This window comes from Oryzias melastigma, unplaced genomic scaffold (genome assembly GCF_002922805.2).
Source record: "Oryzias melastigma strain HK-1 unplaced genomic scaffold, ASM292280v2 sc00204, whole genome shotgun sequence".
NCBI lineage: Eukaryota > Metazoa > Chordata > Actinopteri > Beloniformes > Adrianichthyidae > Oryzias > Oryzias melastigma.
The window spans coordinates 641,198-666,164 of NW_023416880.1; the positions used below are offsets into that span (position 1 = coordinate 641,198).

At 41.6% G+C, this 24,967-nt stretch overlaps 2 protein-coding genes across 2 annotated transcripts in view; one reads left to right on the top strand and one right to left on the bottom strand.

The window, feature by feature from the left end:
• mrpl45 (mitochondrial ribosomal protein L45) overlaps nt 1-1,200 on the top strand; it is a 6,473-nt gene extending 5,273 nt beyond the window's left edge. Inside the window, exon 8 of the mRNA XM_024260667.1 lies at nt 838-1,200. Coding sequence (XP_024116435.1) covers nt 838-936 — 99 coding nt within the window. The 3' untranslated portion in view covers nt 937-1,200. The remainder of the gene's footprint in view (nt 1-837) is intronic.
• A 1,830-nt stretch (nt 1,201-3,030) lies between these two features.
• Nucleotides 3,031-24,967, bottom strand: si:ch211-156l18.8 (probable G-protein coupled receptor 158). The gene is made up of 11 exons (XM_036210715.1): nt 23,751-24,967; nt 22,166-22,274; nt 15,952-16,048; nt 14,084-14,400; nt 11,143-11,250; nt 8,648-8,757; nt 8,273-8,511; nt 8,061-8,199; nt 7,875-7,977; nt 7,656-7,802; nt 3,031-7,403 (listed from the first exon to the last, which is right to left on the bottom strand). The coding sequence occupies exons 1-11, from the start codon at nt 24,644-24,646 to the stop codon at nt 4,245-4,247; spliced, it is 5,424 nt and encodes a 1,807-aa protein (XP_036066608.1). The 5' UTR covers nt 24,647-24,967; the 3' UTR covers nt 3,031-4,244.

The following is a 24,967-nucleotide window of genomic DNA, read 5'->3' on the forward strand; positions in this document are numbered from 1 at the left end:
CCTGGATTTGTAACATTTTTCAGTTTTAACTTCAAACTTTTAAATCTGTGTATTTTATGTAATAATTTAGTTGCTCCTCATATTTTCACACGGGTTCTTGGTTTTGTTTTTGAAGTTTTGCAGATTTATTGAAGCCGATCCTTTTTATCTGAAGCAGTTTTTGGTTTATTCTGATTAATGACACGAAACGACAAACGTTCTGGTGTTGGTTTGATGGTGCTGAAGCTCTTACGATGCAGCAAATCCAGTCAAACCGACCCTCCACCCCCACCCCATCAAGCAGTACGGTGTGTCATGTGACCAGGACCTTTGCAGTTAGAATAGGCAGACAATTAAAATGCTAATGTCATTAATCTGCTGGCTGAGTGCAGCTCTGTGTTATCGCCTTTCTGAAAACACTAACCTGCTGCTGAGAGACGGTTTGTCTTCCTCTCTACTGAATGATCACTGATGCTCCATCAAGCACTTTATTAAAGGCCAAACGATTGGAGGCAAATTTGTTTTAGTTTTAATATAATTTGTCATAAAAGTCTTCATGGCGAGGTCATTTATTTTAGTAAAAACTAGATCATCTGGCAGCATCTGCGTTCAGACCTGTCTGCGTTTAACCCGTCGGCGTTTAAACCCGTCTGCGTTCAGACATGTCTGCGATTAAACTCGTCTGTATTCAAAAAAGTCTGGACTATGGTCTGGGAGCAGGACAGGAGTGAAAATCCTATAACTCACATTTGTCTACGTTCACACCTGTCTACGTTCACACCTGTCTATGTTCTATGTGATGTTTTTGTTCTTCTTCTCTGGTTTCACTGTAACTTCCTGTTTCTCTCTCTCTTCCAGACGATCCTCATTCCCGGCCCTCAGCTGAAACCGTGGGAGGAATACGACACACTTAACCATGAAGTTCCCAAACCAGCAGCGGTGCAGTGGTACAAGTAACGCCACAGGGGGGCGCTGCTGTGTTCAGGAAAACGTGACTTTTTTCTGACCGTGTTCAAACATGTATGAGCTGAGGCTGCTGAAACCAAAACACTTCCTCTGCTTTTGGGAAAGAGAGACTCAAATTCTCATCACAGGTTTGTTTTCAAATGAAACATTTAATTTGCAAAAACCTCAGATGTACAGAAGCTGGTGTATCTGCAATGATTGACGCCACCTTGACCGCTGCTCGTCTGATTACAAAAATAAAAAGTCCCATCTGCATTTGTCGTCAGTGCATATTAATGGTCGTGCTACAAAATATTCAGCTTGACAACATGACAACCCAAGCAGCCCCGCTGATGACGAAGAAGCAACTGACCGGCTCACACAGACGATAACTTTAAATGTTTTAACTTAATAAAGCTGTTCATGAAAAAAAACAAACATTCTGAATTTTTAAGAAAAACTATGGGGTCAAATCAGGATCATTATTATTGTTATTATTAACTTTTATTTAGCCAGGGGTGAATCCCGTTGAGATTTAAAAGCTCTTTTTCAAGGGAGCCCTGGGATCAAGAAAATTTAAAAGCAGTTTTAAACTAAAAAACACAATGAAAATAGGAAGGAATAATTGAAAATTTGAAAATAAAAATAATAAAAACTTTAATAAATATTGAAATAAAAAAATGTAAATCTGAAAGCAGTTTTAAACAGAAAAATGCATATTGTAAATTTTAAGGAATACTTGAAAATAATAAAAAAAAATGTGAAAAAAACTATAAATTTGAAAGCAGTTTTAAACTCAAAAATGGATATTGTAAATTTAGATGAATAATTGAAAATGAGAAAAAATACAATTCAACATTTGAAAAAAAATATTGAAAACTTTAAAATAAAAAAGTACATTTGAAACTTGAATATAAAAAAATAGAACTCAAAGCCCCGCCCCCATGAAAGTCAAAATCAAATCAACTCCGTAGTGAAACTGAAAACAGAACTGAAAGCAAAGAATGAAAAATGAAAAAAAGAAAAGTTGAAACTAAAAATAAACATTTTTATTTCTCACAGTTTTAGTTGTTTTTGTTTAAGCTTGAAATTCACTTTTTTTCTAAATTTTCAATATTTCTTTACATTTTGCAAAATTCTTTTTTTTATCTGTTTTATTTTTTCAAATTTCTAATAATTCCTTCAAGTTTAAATTTTTTCTTTTTAAGTTTAAAACTGCTTTTCAAATTCTTAGATTTGTTTTCAATATTTTTTATTCTTTTTAGGCGTATCCTGATTCAACCCCATAAAAAAAAACCTTCTTAACTCATAAATTCTTTTTGTTTACTTGTATATAACAAGGACGCTGACAAAAAAACAATGTTTTCAGAACCAAATCGGTTCTTCCTTCGGAGGTGAAAACTCTTCTGTCAAACAGCTGAGGTCACACTGTCCCGCATGAATGCTGCACTTCTCAAGCACGACTGATTCTGCTCATCAGCAGCGTTTGCAGCAAGAACCCGATGTGTTCAGGCAGAGGAGGACAGAAAGCATGCAGGACAGTCTGACCTCAGGAGACACACAAACACGTTATTAAGATCCAGAAACTCAACCGTTCTGAAGGTAAAATCCCAGCTGCATTATTCATGTCCACTCAACACCTGTCAGTTTGCAGTAACAGAACATCCAAAGCATCGGTTGTAGTGTGTTCGTTACTCTAAATGTCCCTGTCCATGTGTCTGCTGTTCATCCTCAAAAAGAGAAAAGAGCTGAAATATAGCAACGAACAAAAACAGCTTTAAGGAGATTAACACCGAAGGGGAATCTGGGCTCAAAGCTGCTCTGCAGCAGTTTGTAAATTTTTCCAAATACTTAATTGAAAACTGTAGGTTCTCATCTATAGGCAAATATCCACAAACTTCCAAATATGGTTTCAGATCAATGGCTTTAAAAATGATCAGGGATTGTATGGAATCCCTGCAGTACCAAAAAGTTTTTTTTTTTTTTTTAAGGTCAAATCTTTATCTAAAAATGCTTCCATTTTCTAAAAGGAAAAACACTTACATAAATTGAGTTGGTCTTTTTAAAGATCCTCTCCAATAAAAGTAGTGATTTTAGTGTTTTGGGTTTTTTTTTTTTGTTTTTTTGTAGCATGTTCCTCTAGCATTTTTCTTATGATAGAGGACATATATAAACCAATTTAAGATTAAAACTGCATTTCTGAGTGTTCCATTAGTCAAATCTAGTTGGATCAGATGAAAACCCACAGTTTAAAAAAGCTCAGGTTTGTGACGCAGAACAAAGTCTCCGTGCTCTGCTACAATTCTAAATCCTCCACTTAAAGACAAATTGATTATTGTCTTTGTTAGCTGGAATCTAGCTCAAAACTACAGCTGCATATATTCCTTGCCCTTTTTTTGCTACGCTAATGTTAGCCTAAGGTTGTGAGGAGCTGTAAGCTAGTGGGAGATGTAAACAAAGGCATGCTGGGATGTCAAGTTCAGTCCACAATCCAGAGGTGAATTTCTATTGAGCTTCTGCTGCTCTGCAGAAAATGTCATTAAAAAGCAAGAAAGACTTTTGGATTTTGCTTAAAATCATAATAAAAAGAAAACTCAGGGAATGATTATACAATGGAAATAAAATAGAGTGGGACTTTAGGGACAAAAAAAGTTCTGTTTTATCGTGTTCATCAAAACTTCCAAGATTTGTCTTTAAAACTATCTAGAGGTTTGTATTTTAAACCTGGATTCTGGGCTCTAATGTGAATACATCTCATAAACATAAAAAAGACAAGTTTTTTCCATATACTCAAAAGCCTTTTGATTTCAACATAATAGTTGTTGATTTCACTTAAAAATGGGCAAACCATACAAACAAATACAAATCGTGCCACTTAGTAAACAAAAAGAAAGAAGAGCAACTTTAAGCTTAAATAGTAGAAAAAAGCAGGAAGTAAAGGAGCTTTATGTGTTACACATTGTTTTGAACCATTGCTGAATATTTCTTATTATCAGACCAACCAGGGATTTTGTCTCTAAGCTATATATTCTTCAGTAGAAATTATGTTTTCCAAAGTACAGAGTTCGTCAAAAGTCTGCCATAGCCTGGTGACAGAGTTCTTGTTCTGCGTTGGGACGAGTCCAAACCCAACTTTACACCCAACCGAATCATCAGTCTTTTATTTTTGTCCATCTCAAGTGTTTTTGTGTTTCTGCCAACAAAAGGAACAATGTTCTGTTGAGCAGTCTGTGTTCCTTTGTTTGGAACCACCAGAAAAGGTGGATAAAAGTCACACTCCTAAACTTATAAATAACAGTGAACTCCGGTCAGGGGTTAGATCACAAATCAGGTGGAAACACCAGAGCCTCAGCAGCACATTCTGCATCATCTTCCTCATCTTCCTCTGGGATGTTCTCAGGTTCCCATGTGAAGACATCGGAGGTATTGTCTGTGAATGACGTGCTTCTTGTAATCTCCCATGGGCACAAAGCGTCACGCCGGCCCAGGGCCATATTTGCCTTGGTCTCATCTGTCTGCTCAGGGCTCATGTATCCTGGAGTCTCGTCTTCACCCAACATCTTCTGCTCCTCTGGGACTTCATTGTTGACACTGTTGGGAACCTGAAAACCATCTGTTCCATTGCTTTCATTTTTCCCTAAACTTTCCGTGTCTTTGTTCTCCAATGGATGTGCATCTGTGTTGATGCTGCCTTGTTTTGTCACTACTTTTGTGTCTTCTGAATCCCACGGACAAACATCTGCCCGATTGCTGTCTTGCTTTTTTAAAGTCTTGGGTTCTTCATTTTCCCAGGGGCAAACATTTGCTCGAGCACTGTCTTGTTTTTGTAGAACTGGTGGCTTTTCGCTCTCCCAAGGACAAACATCTGCCCGACTGCTGTCTTGCTTTTTAAGGACTCTTGGTTCTTCTGAATCCCAAGGACAAACATCTGCCCGATTGCTGTCTTGCTTTTTAAGGACTCTTGGTTCTTCCGAATCCCAAGGACAAACATCTGCCCGAGCACTATCTTGCTTTTTAAGGACCTTTGCTGTGTTGGTTTGTGATTGTGAAACCTCTTCTCTTGGGTTGTCTGGGTTTACTTCTCCTGTTTTGGCCACACCCTGTTCCTCTGTCTCCCACGGACAAACGTTCACCCGAGCTGTATCTTCTCGTCCGTAATTTTTTAAGGTTTTTGGGGTATCATGTCTTTCTGATTCTGATCCTACACCCTCCCATGGACAAACCTCTGGAGGTCTTTTCACTTCATGTGAGTCTGGTTTTGTAGTTGCAGTTCTTTCTGGGATCTCGGTTTCCCAGGGACACACATTTACTTTGGAACTTTCCGGCCCTTTACTTTGCATAGAAATGGCTTCCCCAGAGTTACTTGGGTTGCCTTGATGCCCAGTTTCCCAAGGGCAAATGTTTAAATTATTGGTTGATTGTGAAACTGATTCTTCAGTTAAAGACTCCTTGCTCCCACTTTCCCATGGACAGATATCTTCAATAATTTTAGGTGGTTCAGGAAATTCCCATGGACAGCTTTCAGCTGTCTTGGACTCATTCTGATTCAGGGTTGATGGTTGTTGGTCAGTATCCACACCATCTTTGGGCGCACTGGGATAGATGGCAGATTTCATCGCTTCTCGTCTTTGAGGTACCGTCAGTGTTCCTTTAGTCTCTAACGGATTTAAGTTTTCGTAAACAACTTCTGATTTGTCTTGAACATCCCAAGGACAAACATTTGCATAGTCACTATCCTGTCTTATTGAAATCTGGGGAGTTTCTGTCACCTCCCATGGACATACATCCGCCACACGTTTCAAAGACTGAGTCTGGGAATCTTTGGAAAGACTGATTTGAGAAGAGCCAGGAATATCCTGAGATTCCCACGGGCAAACTTCAGTCTTACCACTTTCTTGTTTCACAGTACCTTGTTCTTGAGATTCCCACGGACATACGCTTGATCGTTCTGATGGCACTAATGATTGGTGAGAAACATCTAGTTTGATGCTTTGTTGTTTCTTGGGTCCTTCTTTTTCTTGGGTGGAACCTTCCCATGGACAAACATCTGCGTGGGCAACATTATAGACTGGTCTGATTCGACTACTACCTCTCCTTCGTGTTGAAGGAGTTCTAGAGCTGCTGGCTGTTTCCCAGGAGGTTATGCTACTGCGTCTGCTGCTTTGCCTTGATAAAATCACATTCTCGTAGTTTCCTTCTTTTTGTACATCATCTGCATCCCTGGGATAGACAACGGACTTGACAATCACAAGCCTGCGTGGACTTCGTTCAGAAGAATCTGCAGAAGACATTCGGACAGCATTCTGCTTCACGAGGCAGGGTTTTCCATCAGTTGTGGACATGCCCATGTGCTGCAGCGACCTTCTGTCCAAGCTTGGCCGTCTACTAGATGCCCCAGACTTTGTGGAACTGCTTTCATGGCTTTTTTGGGAGTCCTCTCGACTCAGGTTTCCCTCAGTGGGAGACTTGCTTCCCTCTATGGAAGTCATAAATGACTTCACAGAAAGCCACTTATTTGTTGCCGCCCGGAAGGAGAACACGCGCTGATCCTTTGCTGCCTTAGGTCTTGGGGACCCGGGTACGCTTGAAGATACAGTAACTGGTATTTTCAGGGGGACGTTGTCATTTTGCTGTACTTTTTCGACTGATGGAGTGTTTTCCACTGGGGGCAAATGGTCCCATGGGCACACTATAGCCTGTGGGGATGAGGCGCTCTTTTCCTCGCCTTCCTCAGAGTTTGCATATGTGACATGCTTCTGGCTCTTTTCTCCTGATTGTTCTGTCTCCAACTCCCAAGGACAAATCTCAGCCTTGTCAAAGGACTCCGACTGGAGGGCGCTCCTCGTCTGGTCACTTATGCTTTGCCTAGACCGCATCGTGCTGGACCTGGAGATCTTTGATACATTCTCTATCGAGTTGGTGGTAGAGGAGCATAGACTCCAGGACTTATGAAGCCTATTGTGATCCGGATGCAGGAGATTTGTGTCAATTGTCAGATTCAGGGCGCTGGCTGACTTGCAGACTCCAGGTGTGATGTCCAGCGAGTCTGTCTCGGATCGTTGGGAGGATCTTTTGACTGAATTGGTCCTCAGCATGGATTCCCGCTGTGATGAGTCCCGGACATGGTAATGATCACTTTGGGACTTGCGTATGGATGGTGATGGCGACTTTATTGAACTTCTGTAACTGATACTAATGGTTTCAGGGGTAATCATAAACGAGTCTGAGGGATTTCCACCCCTGCTGAGGAAAGATCCAGCTCGACTCCTGAAAGATCCAGCTCTGCTCCGGAATGATCCGTCTCTATCTTCACGACTGCACTGCCGGCTCACCGTTTCTGGGATCTCAGCGATGCGTTTAATGAGGGATCTCCCCAGGGCACACCGAGAGCTGCGCTTCTTTGGTAAATGAGGGTTATTTGCACTCATCTTCTTAGTCTTATGGACCTCTAACTGGGAGTACAACTTCTTCAGTTCTTCCTGGTTCATATGAAGAAGAAATGGGGGAGTCAATAGATGGAGCAAAGAGGGGAATGAAGAGGAGAAAAGAGCACAAAATGAGTATGTTAGAGGAACAGTAGAAAACAACTTTCAAGTAAGCAGGTGTAGTTTTGTTAGCTCTTTCACTCATGTATTTACTGCAAAATAGCTAAGTTTTTAAGCCAGTAACATGTTTTGTTTTTAAAGAAAGAAGTGTCCTTGAGGTTAACCTAAAATGACGAGACGGTTTACCCGGAAGTCCTCTGGGTCCACGCTGTGTTCACTCCAGGCAGAACGAAAACTATTGTTGAGGTACGAGCCGGAGCGCCGTAGATCCACTTCGTCTTCGTACACCTCAGCTGCAATCTCGTCTCTCACTGGCTTAGACGTGTAGAGGAACTGTGGATCACAGAAAGCATGTATGAAGATGTAGTGTTGAAGTATTTTTGAACCACAGGTGTGTATGTTTACCTTTGGACCTAGGAGCAAGGCCAGAGTCACAGTGATGGTGACGTGAGTGTGCGTAAAAGAGAGCAACAACATCCAGTCGGGATGCAGAGATGTGAAGGTGAATCTGGGGAGACAGAAAAGGGATCGTTATCTTTCTTCTGACTCCAGACTACAGGATGTACTCTGGTTTCTGGAAGTATCTGGTACCGGAACAAGTGGAAGATGGAAGAAAAAAGCAGCTCGTTGTGGATGGCTATGCCCATGTAGCGAGGCTCGTGGAAGGCAGAGGGGACCGGCCTGACAGCGGTCCAAAGGGAGCTACCCCAGCACAGGAACAAAAGCTCAGCTGAAACAGAAAAAAGAGGTCAAATAAAAAGCATAAACATTTCAGAAACTGGACTACCTGTTGCTTCACTGACCCACAGCCATCATGTAGTCCCAGCGGTCCAGGTAGCACAGGTTGAAGCCCTGCCCATCTGCTGTGGTGGCTGTGACAAACACTGGAATGTTCCTGTCTTGGTTCTGCAGGATGCCCACAGTCCACGCACACAGAAACCAGCTGACTGTCATCAGCATTACTCCCAGAATCCTCAGCAGGTGGAGGCTGGACATGTAGGGCACTCGCTGGGCAGTGCGTGAGAGAAACACCTTCAACACCCTGTGCCGAGTCGCAGAACAAAAGCATCGAGGCGACGCCACATTTTAGATCCGTGCTTTGCAACGTGATGCAAGAAGAGCGACTGTGGAGGAAGATCTGTTTACGATACGTTATTCTGAGAGAACATGTGACCAACCTGTACATCTTCAGCGTGATGGTGCCGTAAACGATGGAGAATCCGAGCATCCGGACCCAGCGCAGCAGAATACACCGGAAGTTGCTAGGTTTGAAGAACAGGATGAAGACCTGCATACGGAAACGTTTACTGAAACTGAAGTACCACAGCAACAATTTGAACAACATGTGCCAAGGGGGGGCTGTGGTGCAGCGGTAGGGCGGTCGACTCCTGATTGGAAGATTGCAGGTTTGATTCCTGCCTTACCCGCCCATGTGTTAAAGTGTTCTTGGGAAAGACACCGAACCCCACCTTTTTTTTGCTATTTCACTCCTTCTATTGAATTTATTGTATGCTTTTGAGTCATTAAAGCAGTAAAATTTATCGTCATGAAAGGTGCAAATACTTTTTTTCAGTACTTTCTACATGTGAAAGTATTTCCAGGACACCACCTCCTTGCAGAGAAAATGATGAATCTTTGTTTGTGAAACGGTTTAATGTAAGCGCGATGAAAGGAGGCAGTGAGGTTTTGGCGGGTTGGCGAACAACACGCCCTGCAGCAGAGGATCCGTTTGTAGATGAAGCAGAAACCTCGAGCAACGACTCCCCGGAGAGTTGACAGAGAATCCGGACTTCTGATCTGAAGCGCCGTCCTGTGAAGTCGGCCTCAGTTTAGAAAACTCTTTCAACATCACTAATCGAACTTAACAGCAGAAATTTTAGTTTTTGTGTATTTGTGTTATATGGAGTTAAAAACATCATGTAGATCGGCCCCTGGGCCAGATCCGGCCCTGCTTCACACCCCCCCCCCCCAAACTGTTCTGGCTAAATTAGACATTTTTCCAGCTTCTTGGGCTAATTTGGTAATTATCTAGTATTTCTGCTACATGCTAGCTGCTTTGGCTAATTTAGGCTTTTTTACCTTTTTAGGCTAATTTGGAATTTTGCTAATAATTTAGCTTTATGCTAGCTGTTTTGGCTAAATTAGACATTTTTCAAGTTTTTAAGGCTAATTTTGCATTTAAGCTAATATTTCAGCACATACTTTAGCTTATTTAGCTAATATTTCAGAAACATGCTAGCTGCTTTGGGTAATTTAGGTAAAGCTCCAGTGTCAAACCTAATTTATTTTTTCAGAAGATATGTCAGTGAGCGGAACTTCAGCCTCAGTCTTTGAACGGAAAAAAGCTCTTGCTAGTCTTATTTTGAGAACCGAGCTCACTGTCACAAAGATGTGTTTAGTCCGGTGGCGGTACCGCGGCGCTTTCGGCTTTGTCTTAGTCCGTAAACTTAAAATCCAATATTAATCTGCATTTTGGAGCAAAAATACATCGTCCCTGGATAATATTGTGATGGTATTTTACTATATTCTGCTATATTTATAAAGATCACGAATCAGCGATCTTGGACGTCAGGAATATTCATACTCGAATTTTCGGGAGCAGATCGCAAGTATTTGAGGACACGAATACTTGTTACAGCCCTATATTTAGGTTGTTTGTTTTTTCACTTTTTTAGGCTAATTTGTAGTTTGGCTAATATTTTAGTTTTATTCGAGCTGTTTTAGCTAAATTAGACATTTTTCCAGTTTTTAGGCCAATTTGGCATTGAGCTAACATTTCAGCTACATGCTAGCTGTTTTGGCTAATTTAGGCTTTTTTCAGTTTTTTTAGGCTATTTTGAAGTTTAGCTAATATTTTAGCTACATGCTAGCTGTTTTGGCTAATGTAGTTTTTTTTAGTTTTTTTGGCTAATTTGGCACTTCGCTAATATTGAAGCTAGCTATCAGCTTTAGCGTTTTTCGCTATCAACTTCAATGTTTTTAGCTATAGGCTTCAGTGTTTTTAGCTATCAATTTAAGCATCTTCAGCTATTAATCTATCGCAGATAATGCTATTTTTAAAATGTTTTAATATCATTTTTCCTGTAAAGATTACAGAAATGTATTATTTAAAATTTGGCTATGTGTGGCTTCCTGGAAAACCATAAATCTTCATGTTTAGGCTGTGATTGTTACACTCTTTCTGTTAGCCAACAAACCGACCCTGGCCCCCCCATCAGAGAAGAAAACAGTTATGTGGCCCTCACAAAAGAAAGTTTGGAGCTCCTTGATGTAAATAAAGGTAAATGAATGTGTTTCAATAGGCAGAATGTATGGCTGAGAGGGGCGGGTGCACCAGCTCATTAACATGCTGACACATGCGTGCCCTACATAAGACCCTGTCCTCATAACCTGCAGATGTGCACGCGCTGAACCAGACTGCAGGAACAAAGTCATCTACACTCGGGTTACGCCTCTCTAATTAAATCTAAAGATTGATCATCTATGAACGGAGCAGAGGAATGTTATGAAACGCCGGCCCACCTCAGTGCGTGCACGCACACACACATGCACGCCCTCACCCCACTCACCCTCTCACAAATCGTCCATTATCACATAATCCTTGTCACTGTGCCGTGCAGTCATCTGCAAAGAGCTCTAATCTGCAACACTTAGCCATCCGACAGAAACTCACCGGGAAGTAGAGGAGCAGAGAGCCGAACAGGATAGTCTCCAGCAGCAGGAGGCCGGACGCTCTGATCCTCTGGAAGAGGAAGAAAACGGTCAGATCTGCACCTTCCTGCTACTCATGATATCATGATGGATCCACGGGGTCTGCATCCCACTGCTGGGACGAGACAGTTTCTCATTGAGATGTGATGACAGATCAACTCAACAGCAACCATGTGGGACGAATGTGACCTAGAAGAACAGTCATGCATAAATGTGCAATAATGTGTTGTTTGTTCCTGAAAAGGTGAAAACAACACGACCGCATGCAGCTTTTTTTCAGGAGAAAACATCTGCATGAGGACATCGATGGGGTCAAATCAGGATCCGTTTAAAGTGAAGGAAAAACAAATTTAAAATTTGGGAAAATAATCGAAAAGTTCACATGATAAACCTGAAGACATACTGTCAGTTAAAAAAAATACATTTGCGGAGAAAACCTGAACAAAAAAAACTGTAGGCCTAAAAATGTTTATTGCTATAAAAAAAAGAACTGGACTGAGTGACTCCACCCCCCTGGCATCCCAAACAGGAAGTACTGCTGGCTCCAAAAACCCAAAATTCTCTAGAGAAATAAACAGCTGTTGCTCATTCTATTGGTCAGGATAATCATTCTTAGTGTCGTCTTGATAATCCTGTTTTTTTCTTTATCGGAATCCAAGTTATAAACTGACCAATCAAATTCCTCAATCAAACCATGTGGCACCCGCTGGCGCCCACCATGAACAATTCTCCCACGGCGATTTCGGTGGGAGACTCAGAAAGTCAGTGTTAGTTAGAACAAGTTAGAACAAACTTGTACAGAGATCTCAGGGAATGTAAAGAAAAAAATTATAAAATACGGCTCACTATAAATGTTGAAGACGGGCTTCATTTGGCTCCAGGCAAATATGAGATTTATATGAGACCTTATATGGTCATCATCACCAAACCTACATCCTGAGTGGTCGGTATCCTTCATGAGCCACCCACATGATTGGCAGTGGGTGATAGTGGTTATGATGATGTCATTTCCTCTCTGGAACAGCATCAGAGGAGGGATGACCCAGGCGGCGCCAGCAACAGAGCGGAAATGACATCACTAAGACCAAGTTCAAGTTCCAGAAGAAAAATATCTCGGAATCATTTTGGATTCTAATTTAAACTTCAAAAAGTCATATCAACAAAACATGTAAAATAATTAAGCTAAACATAAATTGTTTTAAGCTAATAGGAAAATGCCTGAGCTTTAGTGTGCTTGGATTTTTCTAAATTCAATGATCTTTTTTATGGAGCTACTGTCTGGTCACAGACTCATCAAGCTGCACTTAAACCAATGGAGAGTCTGTATAATGGAGCACTGAAGATTTTAGATCTGAAGCCAATTAAATTCCATTCCATTACACATTTGATCAAAATTTTTACATTCTCTAATTTTATTAATTTTAGCTTTTTAAAATGATTTTTAAGTGTCTAAATCCTCTGGCACCTAAACTTTAGATCCACCAGAGCAGTCTCCAGTGGAAACTCCAAGGTGCCCCACAAAACCTCTTCAGCTCCATCTGCTGTCTCCATAAGAGGAACAGGACTCTGGGAGTCACTTCCTGCAGATCTGAAATCTGGGACCAGTTTTAAAAAAAAAACAAACCGAGTCCTGGTTGTACCAGCAGCAGCAGCACTGCACACGTGTTTTATCCCTCTGATGTGTCTCCATGATTTAAACTCTTATGTCAGTCACTTTTTTAAATTAACTATTTATTATTGTTACACCTATTATTCTTTTATCCTGGGTAAAAAGCCCATCTAGGAAAAAAATTCTTAAAATTAGCTCCTACTATAAGCATTATGGTATGGGCATGGGACTACTGCTTTGCTGTACGTCTATGTTTTTATATCTGTCACTATTCAAATAAAATAAATTCATTCATCTGTCACCCGATGTCGGTCATGTCCTGGTAGTTAATTTCTCAAAGCCCACATCAAATTAGGGTAAACACCACTGACTGTACATGAGAACTGGACCGATTGACCCCTCCCCTCTGGCATCCCAAACAGGAAGTGGCTCTAAGAACCCAAAATCCCAGACTTCTATGTAGAAATAAACAGCTGTTACTCCGTCAGAATGACTATTCTTGCTCTGATAGCATCTTCTTGATAATCCTGTTTTATTATTATTTTCTTTAGTTCAAGCTAAAAACTGACCAATCAGATGCCTCAATAAAAGTAGGCGGAGCCTGCTAACCTCCACGTCCAACGTTCAAAATGTCTGACAGATTTACTGTATCCTGTTTTCAAGTGGTAGGGGTGTGGCCTTCCAACAAGCTCACTCCTGTTTGGTGAGAGTGGTTGCCATAGAAACGACGACTCTAACCGACTTGGACCAATCACTGACCCCATCCATATTGTGAATAAATTGCGACTGAATTGACTTTATTTGGTTGGACCTGGAATAAACCATTTTCTATGGATGACGTCACACTCGGTCCAGTTCTCTGATACAGTCAATGGTGACAGTTTGAGGTTTATTGTTTTTTTATGTCAAGTTTCAAATTTACAATTTTATTTTTATTGAAATTTAATTTTTTTCTAAAGGAAAAATACGATTTTTTTTCTTAAACCTAAACCTGAAACACATCAGTCCTTTACTTAAAAAGCAGCCGTGAAAAGTTTCAATCATTTTTTTTTTAATCTGTTTTATAAAGTTCTGCTCACAACAGAACAGTAACTACAAGATCATCTCAGAGTGAGACAAAACCATCTTCAGGGAGCAGAATCTGTCGTGACCTCCAGGTGAAACTGATGGTTTCTTCCTGTGAAATCTGGAATGAACAGTTTGGACAGAAAGCTGATTTCTCTTTTTCCCATCCTGCCTCTGTGAGACACACAGGTGTGTTGTTGTTCTGACCCAGTTCCCGTCTCTCTCACACTCGTGTTGTGTTAGTGAAGCTGCTCCTGCCTTCATATTCATCATTCTGGCGCCTCATCCACAGAGAGGCCCCGCCCAGCACCCGGCTCTGACTCACCCGGTCCCGCCGGTGCTGGTAGGCCACCAGCATGCTGACGAAGACGAGGAGCATGAAGACCCCCTGGATGGCCAGAACGCCGGCCCTCAAGGGCCAGTCCTCCTGGACCCAGCAGGGGGTGCTGTCCTGGCAGCTCCTGCAACCCGGCCAACAGGGGAGGCAGATGGGCATGTTCGGGTAACACGTGCCGCTGCTGTCGCTGCCGTTCATGGGGCCGCCATCTGCATTGAGCACACGCACACATGCATCAACACCACCGACACCGAGACATGTGACCCCCCCACCTCCGCACACCGGACCTCTGTGACCTACAGAACCAGCAGGAGGCCGGTTCTGTCTCTCCCTTTGAAATGAGGTTCTGAAGGCCGTTAAGGTTTAAAGCTCTGCGTACCTTTACCACACATCTGCACCAGGAGTGAGTGTGGAAGCTCCTAAATTCTCTAAATTCTCTTCAGATAAATTATTTTGCTGAACCAAAAACACAGAAGAAATACTCTGTGAGGAATTAGGATCAAACTTTATAAAACAAAACTTAGACTACATGTCTTTTTAAAGATGCAATCTGAAGTAAGCAAACTAATGAGCCACCAGTTCAGTAAAGTAAAAGACTGAAAACAAAATAAAACTAAACCATTTTAGATGAGACGGCTCATTTTCAGGTTTGTTTTGAAATGTTGCAGTTATTTAATGGCACCAACAACAACAACTTCTAACGTGACAACACTTCATTTAAACGGTAAAGAGAAAACTAAAACTAGAAAAGTTGCATTACCTGTGATAATGCTAGTGTTTTGCTGAAAGTAGTTGCTAGAGAAGATGAAGCTGTTTGCTAAAAATGGTGCCTGAATTTACTTTAATAGCTGAAGAGATTTGCTGAAAATGCAAAAACTATTTACAAAATGTTAAATTTGCCAAAAGACTTGAAATTTAGTTGTAGAACTTTGAGAGAGCGCCGAAGTTGACCTAAATTTCTGAAAAATTTGTAGTAAAATTGCTTAAAAGTCCATAATACATGGAAATTAGCAAAAATGTTTAGGTGAAATATGAGCTAAACTCTCAATTAGCCCCAAAACCCTCAGTAGATACCAAATTAGAGTACATGCTAGCTTGTTGCTTAAATTCTAGCTAAATAGCCTAAAATTCCTCAGTAAGATAGTTAAAAACGTTAGCATGATGCTAAAACAGAAGCTAAACTCTAAATTAGCCTATAAAAACCTCAGTGGATAAGAAATTAGCCCAAAACGTTGCATGCTGCTAAAATATTAGCTAAGGTCCAAATTACCATAAAAACACCAGTAGATGCCAAATTAGCCAAAAAAGCTAACAGATTGCTTAAATAGACTACTAGCCAAACTTTAAAATAGCCTAAAATTCCTCAGTAAACTAAATTAGTCAAAATGTTAGTTTCTGCAGAGCGGCAAAAGTTCATTAGAAATTCACCTCTGAGTTGTGGGCGGGACTTATAGAACGGAGGGAGTCCGCCCCCACTTCTAGGCACCCATCTGTTTTGTGCGTTCTCTCTGCTAGCTTACAGCGCCTCACAGCTCCAACCCAACGTATATCGTTGCTATACTTATATGCAATATATTTATTAAAATATTATCTGATTTCTACTTTCTGCTGAGAGAATGAATGTTTTGTACTTTTCAGTATTTTAGTCTGAGAAACTGTTTGTGTTTCTGTCTGTGCAGCAGGTATGTTAGCTTTCAGCTTCATGTCTCCGTCTGCTGATGCTCCGTAGCTTTCCTCTATGCGGACGTGCAGCGCCTCACCTGAACCTTCAGGTGAAACTTCCGGGTTGTAGTATCCCTCCTTGCAGCGGCAGCAGTACTGACCCAGTCGAAAACCGCGGCCTGGAACCGGCACACACTGAAAGAAAAGACTTTATAAAGTAAACTGCAGCCTGGATTTAGAGTCCAGATCCTCCAAAAAGAGGAGCTGCATGGTGGCGCATAGTATGAAGTCAGAGTGTGTGATGGACAGACTGGCCATCAATCCAGGACGTAGTCAAAAGAAGGACGTTTCTCCTTCAGAATGATCGTGTTAACGGTTGAAAAGTTACAGTAAAACAAAGGACATAAACACTGGAGATCCAGTGTTAAAGAGTTAAAATACACAACATCAGGAATTGGTTTGCATTATTTTCATTTTATAATCAGTTTAGTTGGTTATGAAAACCAGTTTTTTTAATGAAAGAAAATGTCTTTAAAAAAATATTTTTCTTGTATAAAAACAAACTTAAATTGATTATTCCGATTTTTTTTTAACCCACTCTTGTTGTTTGTGCTCAAACGGACTGAAACAAATTAGGTCTTTTTTGTCTCTTTAGTAAAAATGACTCAAATTTGCTAAAGTTGGGAAAAACGTTGACAAAACAATGGAGGGTTCCAGTTTTCATCAGTAAATTTCATCAGCAAAACTGAACTTGAATCAGGATGAAGAGGAAGAGGGTTTGGTTCTTTTGGACTTCTGCTGATTATTTTCCTCTTCTGTCATCCAGCTTGATGTATCCTACACACTACGAAGCATTAGTTCAACATCTGTTACCACTTAATAAATCATTTATAAAGCATCACTCCTACTGTATAACATATATATATATATATATATATATATATATATATATATATATATATATATATATATATATATATACATATATATATATATATGCATATTTAGACATAAACTTAGAGTTCTTTAGAGGGTCTGAACCTCCTCAAGTGTTAGTCCACTTTTTTCTCTGTAAGTGCAGCATTTGAACCCCAATTTGTGACATTTCCTCCTCCATCAATTCCCACTTTTGACAGATTTATGACAGCAGAGATGTGTCGCATAGATTTTTTACTTAAAATCAGAGTGTTCCTGAAATGCATCACCTTGTGGGCCTCAGTGAGGTCAATTTAAAATAAATCCTGATATTGATTTTCCTTTTCTATTTTTTTTCGGAGCAGGCTCAGGAACAGACAGGGTGGCTCCGCAGCAGATAAATGCGACGTTTATTCAAGAAAAGGTTGGACCAAAGCGCCACATGAATCAAGAGGATGACGAGCACGGCGAGCGGTGAGCGGCTGTGAGGCTAAAGGGGCCTGAATGAATAAAGGGGTTGAAAAGGGGGTCACACCACTCTGCCGCCGTCCTGCTTCCTCGGCGGATGCTCCCTCTGTGTGTCTGTTAATCTAAACTAAAAGCTAAATGGACGCATAATGCCACTACTGAGAGCATTATCTTTTTCCTGGAGAAATCCTGTTCAAGCACAAACGTGGAGAGCGCTCTGACCTCTTACAGGCTCGTTCAAACCCGCCGCTCCCTCGCCGGCGGATGCTCACAGACCTAATAGCACGCCGCCGACTTTAATGCCGCACGGATTATACGCAAAAGTCAACTTAATTCTCCCCACAGTCTCAGCTAAGTTCCTCACATTTACTCATCTGTCATGTTGAGGTTGAAACGTTTGATGCCTGAACGGATGTTTGATCTGTGCTGGGGGCAGCAGCTTGACCTTTAATAAATAAAATAAAATAAAACGCTCTTTAGTCCACTTTTGCTTTAATTAGATTAGACTCTCACTCTGAAGCAAAACAAAAATATCCTCAGTGATTGTATCTGTTTCATCTTCGCTAAAGAACACAACTCTATATTTTATTGACTCTTAGCTGGAAGTTTAAGAATTAAAGGAAAAAGCTGTAAATCCAAACTATGAGGCGATCTTTATGGCTCAGCAAACAGATGTTTACATCCATACTTATAAGGAAGTTTTTATGTTCCATCAATTCTGAATTTTTAAAACTTTGAATTTTCATTCTGAATTTTTTTGAGCCTTTGATTTTATGCTCAGAAATATTATTTCCTATCTTTAATATTTCAGTTTTTAATTTTGAGACTCAACATTTCGATGGTCCAGAACAATTTGATAAAAAAAAAACAAAATTAGATGACAAAAACGTCGCTTTTTTGTCTCACTAGAATAGAGATCTGCAACCTTCAGCTCTAAAAGAGCCATTTGAGTTGATTTCTCACTGACTACAACCCACAAATATGGAGCTAAATTGAGTCCAATGTTATTTGAAACCCCAGTAAAACAAATTGAAAAAAATACTGGTGTTTGGCCACAAAAAAAAAGGAAAATGTCCAAAACTTTTTGCTTTTCTAAAATAAATTTAATTATTTCCAGCTTCAAATGTTCTGTTTCGAAGCTTTCAAAACTCAAAATTTAAATTTCAAACCATTTTTCAGTTTCAAATCGAACACCAATATTTTTTTCAATTTTATTTGGGTTTCAAATAAATAATATTGGCCCCAATTTAGCTCCATACACAAAGTCTTTACCCTTTAAAAAATGAAGACACTGATTTGTATTATTGTTAAACTATGACACTATGATAAACACAAATGAACTGTTGTACATTTCGCATGAATAAAACACAAACATTGAAAGAAAATAACATTTTTTTTTACTTTTGACAGAAGTGCCTTTCAAAATAAAAGACACCCTGTCACACATGATCATCTCAATACAACAAAAGTTGTAGTATCAAGTGTAATGTCAGCAGTGATTAAATACAAAGGATTTCACTGTTGTTGGTGCATCTCTGCATTTCTGTAAATCTAACAAACCAAAATGAAATCCTGAGCTAAATAAATGACCCCTTCCATAATTTCCGAAAACACTTAAAATTCATTAATTTTTTCAAAAATAGAAAATTTGCTTAATAATCCGGTACACCTTAATGCGAGTTGGGCTTCTTGATGTCCTTTGATTTTGTCTAGCACGGGACAAGACACACAAAAATGTGTCAAAATGTTGTAGTTCGACCTGTGATACGAACTCTTTCAACTGTTTGTAAACGAGTTGAAGTTTCAGTTAGTCTAGTTTTACTACTTCTTGCTTTATAGTATCTTTTTAACATAAAGAAACTTTTTTATTTTTCTTTAATTAAAGACCCACAATGGAGGGGTGAAAGAGCCTCGTGTGGCTCCGAAGCCACAGGTTGCAGACCCCTCCTCTAGAATAACTGCTCAATCTTAGAGAACATCCATAGGCAGCAATCATTATGCTGGAAGATTATCATCATTACTGTCTGGTGTAAATGTTCATTTAAAACACTTTTACAAAACTTAAATTAGCCAAAACAGCTAGCATGTAGCCAAAATATTAGCTAAACTCCAAAATAGTCTAAAAAATCTTAGTAAATGCCAAAATAGTCCAAACAGCTGCAGAATTACAATTTTTAAAACTTCAAGTTTTTTACTTTTTAGCATAATTATGAATAATAAAAAGTCAGGAGTATTATTCCAGAATAAATCAACATAAACTTTAAATAACTTTCAATATTTTACTCTCCATAAAAATATACTTTTTCAAAATTATATAAAGTTATAAATAACCACAACGTCGGAACATTAATAACAATAAAATAAAATGATCTGGAGGGCCGGATAGAATTACCCTGAGGGCCGTATCCGGCCCCCGGGCCTTGACTTTGACATGTGGTCTACAGTCTTTGTTTCTAAACACTTCTTGTGATTGTTATGAAATGAAAGTGGTAATGGTGATGTATTGCTGCTTTAGCTAAAGCAACAACATTCATGTCTTCTGCAGGAAAACAGTTTTGGCATCACTTACACTTTTTTTGATTAGCTGTTTGGAAGAAGGTTCAAGATTGAACTCTCTCAGGTTGGTGGTAAAGTTCAGGTGGAGCTTGATTGTGACACCTGTTCACTAGTTGACAGAAGCTTGACTGATTGCAGCTGAAAACAGATGAAGAACTGGAGCTGGACTGAAGGTAACAGGTGAGAAGCTTCAGCGTCAGAGAAGAACAGATCAAGACGACAGAATGCACCTGCTCAGGGGGTCGGCCTGCACAGGTTTGGAGTTTTCTGGGTCCATGGAGAGTCATAGAGGAGCGGCTGCATCTTCAGAGGAGGACAGGTGTGTCTAACGGTGCGGTAGTACCGTCAAGTCTCAATGTTAAGTCAATGAACAGATGCAATTTGGGCGTCAGGCGAGCCACGTCAACCAACCAGGAACTCTGCTTTGGGCATGTGACATTTTCCGTGATTCCATCAAAGGCAAGAAACTGCTGATCCAGTTTCTGTTCTCAAAAAGTTGGAAGTTGGGCTCATCAGGACGTCCCATAAAAGTGTGTGAAGTTCTTCTGTGGTGACTCCAGCCTCTGTGAGTGTGTTTTATGAGGGAAAAGTATGTCAGAGCTCTGGATTATGTCCGTAATCCATCAGATCACCCTGCAGCCAGCCATGAAGCACAGCCACCTTTAAATAGACCACTGAGATGAGAGGTAGACGATTGTGTCAGGCAAGAGGGAAGGGGGGGCAGAAGGATGAATGGATGAAAGCCCCAGCCGAGGGTAAAAGGCAAACGAATGAACACAAAGACTTTAAAAAATAAAAAAAACGTCAGAGAAATTGCAAACAGTTTAGAGGTGAGCGATCTGGCAGACCACCAAACATCAGGACCACGAAAATGTAGAGTTTAGAGGAGGAAACAAAACAAGCATCATGCAGCTCTTTCACCCTTTAACACATGTGACAAAGTCAAGGCCCGGGGGCCGGATCCGGCCCTCCAGGTAATTCTATCCGGCCCTCCACATCATTTAATTTCATTGTTATTAATGACCCGATGTTATCTTGGGCTCATTTCTAACTTGTATAATTTTGATAAAACATATTTTTATGGAGAGTAAAATATTAAAGTTATTTAAGGTTTAAGTTGATTTATTCTGGAATAATAATCCTGCGTTTTTTTTATTCATAATTATGTTAAAAAGTTACAGTCTTAAAGTTTTAAAAATTGTAATTCTGCAGCTTTTTGGACTATTTTGGCATTTACTAAGACTTGTTTTGGCTATTTCAGACTATGGCTAATATTTCATCTACATGCTAGTTGTTTTGGCTAACCTAAGTTTTTTTTTTTCTGAAAGTGGCATTTAGCTAATATTTTATCAGCGTTTTTAGCGGTCAGATTCAGCTTAGAGGATTCCCACTAACGTTATCGCAGGTAATCCTACATATTTTGTTCATCCATCCATCCATCTTCTTGACCGCTTCGTCCCTTTCGGGGTCGCGGGGGTGCCGGAGCCTATCCCGGCTACTGAAGGGCGAAGGCGGGGTACACCCTGGACAGGTCGCCAGTCTGTCGCAGGGCCTCAATCACACACCCATCCACTCTCACATTCACACCCAGGGGCAATTCAGAGTCACCAATGAACCTATGAAGCATGTTTTTGGACGGTGGGAGGAAGCCGGAGTCCCCGTTGAGAACCCACGCATGCACGGGGAGAACATGTAAACTCCACACAGAAAGGTCCCAGCCGGGATTCGAACCAGGGCCTTCTCGCTGTGAGGCGAGAGCGCTAACCACTTGCGCCACCGTGCAGCCCTATTTTGTTCATAATTATGTTAAAAAGTTAAGTTTTTTAAAGCTAGCAACCTCCGTTGTAGTAAACTAGCAACTACTCCTGTAGCAAGGTAGAAAAGTCCTCTGTAGCAAACGCCATTTTATCGAGCTAGCGAGCTCCACTGTAGCATGATAGCAAACTCATCTGTAGCATGCTAGCGAGCTCCACTGTATCAAGCTAGCGAGCTCCTCTGTAGCGAGCTAGCGAGCTCCACTGTAGCATGCTAGCAAACTCCTCTGTAGCATGCTAGCGAGCTCATCTGTAGCGAGCTCAACTGTAGCGAGCTATTAAACTCCTCTGTAGCGAGCTAGCAAACTCATCTGTAGCATGCTAGCGAGCTCCACTGTATCGAGCTAGCGAGCTCCTCTGTAGCGAGCTAGCGAACTCCACTGTCCACCGGGCGGCGGGCTAGCGTAACAACCCTACCCACTGACTGTCTACTTAAGCCAATGAGGGTGTGGCCACCACAGAAACTGTGGACAAACCCATTTGGGGCTCACAGTTTCTGCCACTTTTAAACCATCCGGACCCACTTGGTTCTGCTGGCTGGGCGTTTTCGTCTTTTTACCTCCATGCTGGTGCGGTTGCACTGGTGCGTGTCTGCGAACCATCTGTTCCCAGTCGCGCACTGGTTCAAGTCGATGTCCTGGATGTTGACGTCCACACGGATCACTCCTCTAAAGCGGCAAATTCCCACAGAAAACAAGAGAAGATCAGAGTTAGAACAAAAGGAGACGCTCCAAATATCATCCGACTAATTTGAATAATCCTTCAGCCTCTCTTCCAACTTCACATTCTGGCTGGCCTTTGTGTGCATTATTTCTAAATGTCAGATTGTATCTAAGCTGCTTTGCTCCAAACACCATTTTGCTTTTTAATATCCAAAATGTTAAACAAACTTCTCTGTGGAGTCCTGGAGAAAAGGTCAACACAGAAACCAAAGGAAATAAAAGGAAACAGTGTTCTGCCAGGACTCATCATCTCGTCTTTGTTAGAGATCTGAACAGCAGCTGAGAATTTCATTAGACTTCATAAGAAAAGATCTTTAGTCATTCTCTGTGACGATTCCATGAAAGACCCACTCCAATGAAAATGGTGTTTTTAACATGTTCTTGTAGCATTTTTTCACCCTGGAGGAATAATTTAAAATACTTTAAGATTAAAACTGTTTCTGAGTATTTTATTATCCAAATTGTGTTGAATCAGGAGCAGATTAAAACCAGATGTTTGAAAAAGCTCGGGTTTGCGATGCAACATCTGAAATGGGCGGGGCCAAAGTCTTCTTGCGCAGCTCCAATCCAGAAGCATCCACTTGCAGACAAATAGATCCACGAACGTTTTTTTTTTCTTCATCTGAGCTGGAATCTGGATCTAAGCTCTTCGGCTGGATAGCTCCGATGTTGCTTGACGTGTTTTTTGGCTACGCTAAGGTTAGCTTGGGGTTGTGAGGAGCTATAAGCTAGCAGGAGAAAGTGTAAACAAAGGGCTGATGGGAAATTAACCCCTAAGGCCAAACAGTCCACAACCCAGAAGAAAATTTCTAATAAACTACAGAAAATTTGTCTCAAATAACGACAAAGGTTTTTTGATTTGAGCTAAAAACGGCATTATCTAAATTAAAAGACTAAACTGAAAGATTTTACAAGAAATATATAGTTGGAGTGAAACGTTAAAGGGCTTTTTTGCTTTTGGTTAGATGGATGGATGGATGGATAAACAAATAGATGGATGGATGGATGTACTGATGGATGGATGGATGGATGGATGGATGTACGTACAGATGGATGGATGGATAAACGGATGGATGGATGGATGTACGCACGGATGGATGGATGGATGGATGGATGTACTGATGGATGGATAGATGTACTGATGGATGGATGGATAAACGGATGGATGGATGGATGATGGATGGATGGATGGATGAACTTACGGATGGATGGATGGATAGATGTACTGATGGATGGATGGATGGATGGATGGATGGATGGATGGATAAACGGATGTACGTACGGATGGATGGATGGACAAATGGAATGATGTACTGATGGATGGATGGTTTTCATGAGCGTTCCGACTAAACTCAAACTCCTCCCACACATCTTCAGGAGGAACTGTGACCTTCAGAAATCTGAGTTTTTCTGGGTCTTAACCTGAACTCTGGAGTCAGATCCGGTTTGAGTCCGTAGAAGGAGGTGGAGAGCGTCAGCACCCAGCCGGGGGTGAAGCGTCCGTCCCTGCACTCCAGGAACGGGGAGTTGGCCCAGCGCACGCCGCTGCGGTTGGTCACGTAGCTGTCTCCTTGTCCCCACTTTGGCGTGTCCAGGGTGTTGAGGTCGTTGAGCAGCACCCGCTTGGACAGGGTCTCCCTCGGCTGGTTGGACTCGGAGAACTTCAGCTTCAGGAACCAGCCGTCATCCGGCGCTGGAGCCGGAGGATGGAGGCTCTCCCACACTTTAGACAGATCCTGGAGGACAATGTTCTGCACTCTGGCCGTGGCGTTACGAGAGGCACGGAGCACCAGCTGAGGGGCCTGTGCCGTCGGGTCGGGGTCAAAGGTCAGCAGGGACTGCTGGATGAGCACGTCGGCCTCCAGGAGGGCGCGCACCAGCGCGTGGTACCACTCCATGTCCTCCTGGACCGTGCTCTCCCGCAGGTCGCTGGCCTGGAAGATCATGTTGAGGAAGTTGGCAGTGTTGGCCAACGCGTCGAGCGCGGCCTGCAGCGGGGGGATGAAGTTGGCGGGGAGGGGGCCGGACTGTCCCGGAGCGCTGTATGAGCGGGAGCAGCGAGCCACCTTCAGGATGGAGGGGTCTCCGGTGTAGAGGAAGGTCTCTGCCGCCGACCAGTCGTCCTCCTCCTCCGTGGGAGCTTCTGAAGGAGTGGCTGCAGACTCAGAGGGGATTGTGGGAAAGGAGGATCCGTACGGATCGGTGGAGAGATCTGTAGCATTCCTTAAAGCTTCAGTGGTGTTGACAGTCACAAAGTCTGAGGTTGGCTGTGCGTCGATAGATGATGTGAGCAGAAGAAGAAGCCACAGAGGAGTCATCCTGACGGACCAGCAGCTCTTTGTTCAAAGACTTCTTTAAGTTTGAAAGCCTCACATGATGTAAAAAGGTTCCTTGAGAAAGTTCATCCTCTCATAAGAAGCTGCTGCTGTCCAGGATGAGATTCCCAGCCGGTCCAGAGCACCATCACGTTTCTGTGAAGGAAAACCTGCGAGTTCTCGCCGATGGACAGACGAGGGCGGCCATGTCTTCCTCTCCGCAGTCAGACGTCCACTCGGCCTCGGATCTGATCCATGACAACGGAGGGAGCAGCTGCAGATTTCCTGAGATGTTCCTCCAACTTCCTGCATGTCCTGCTCATC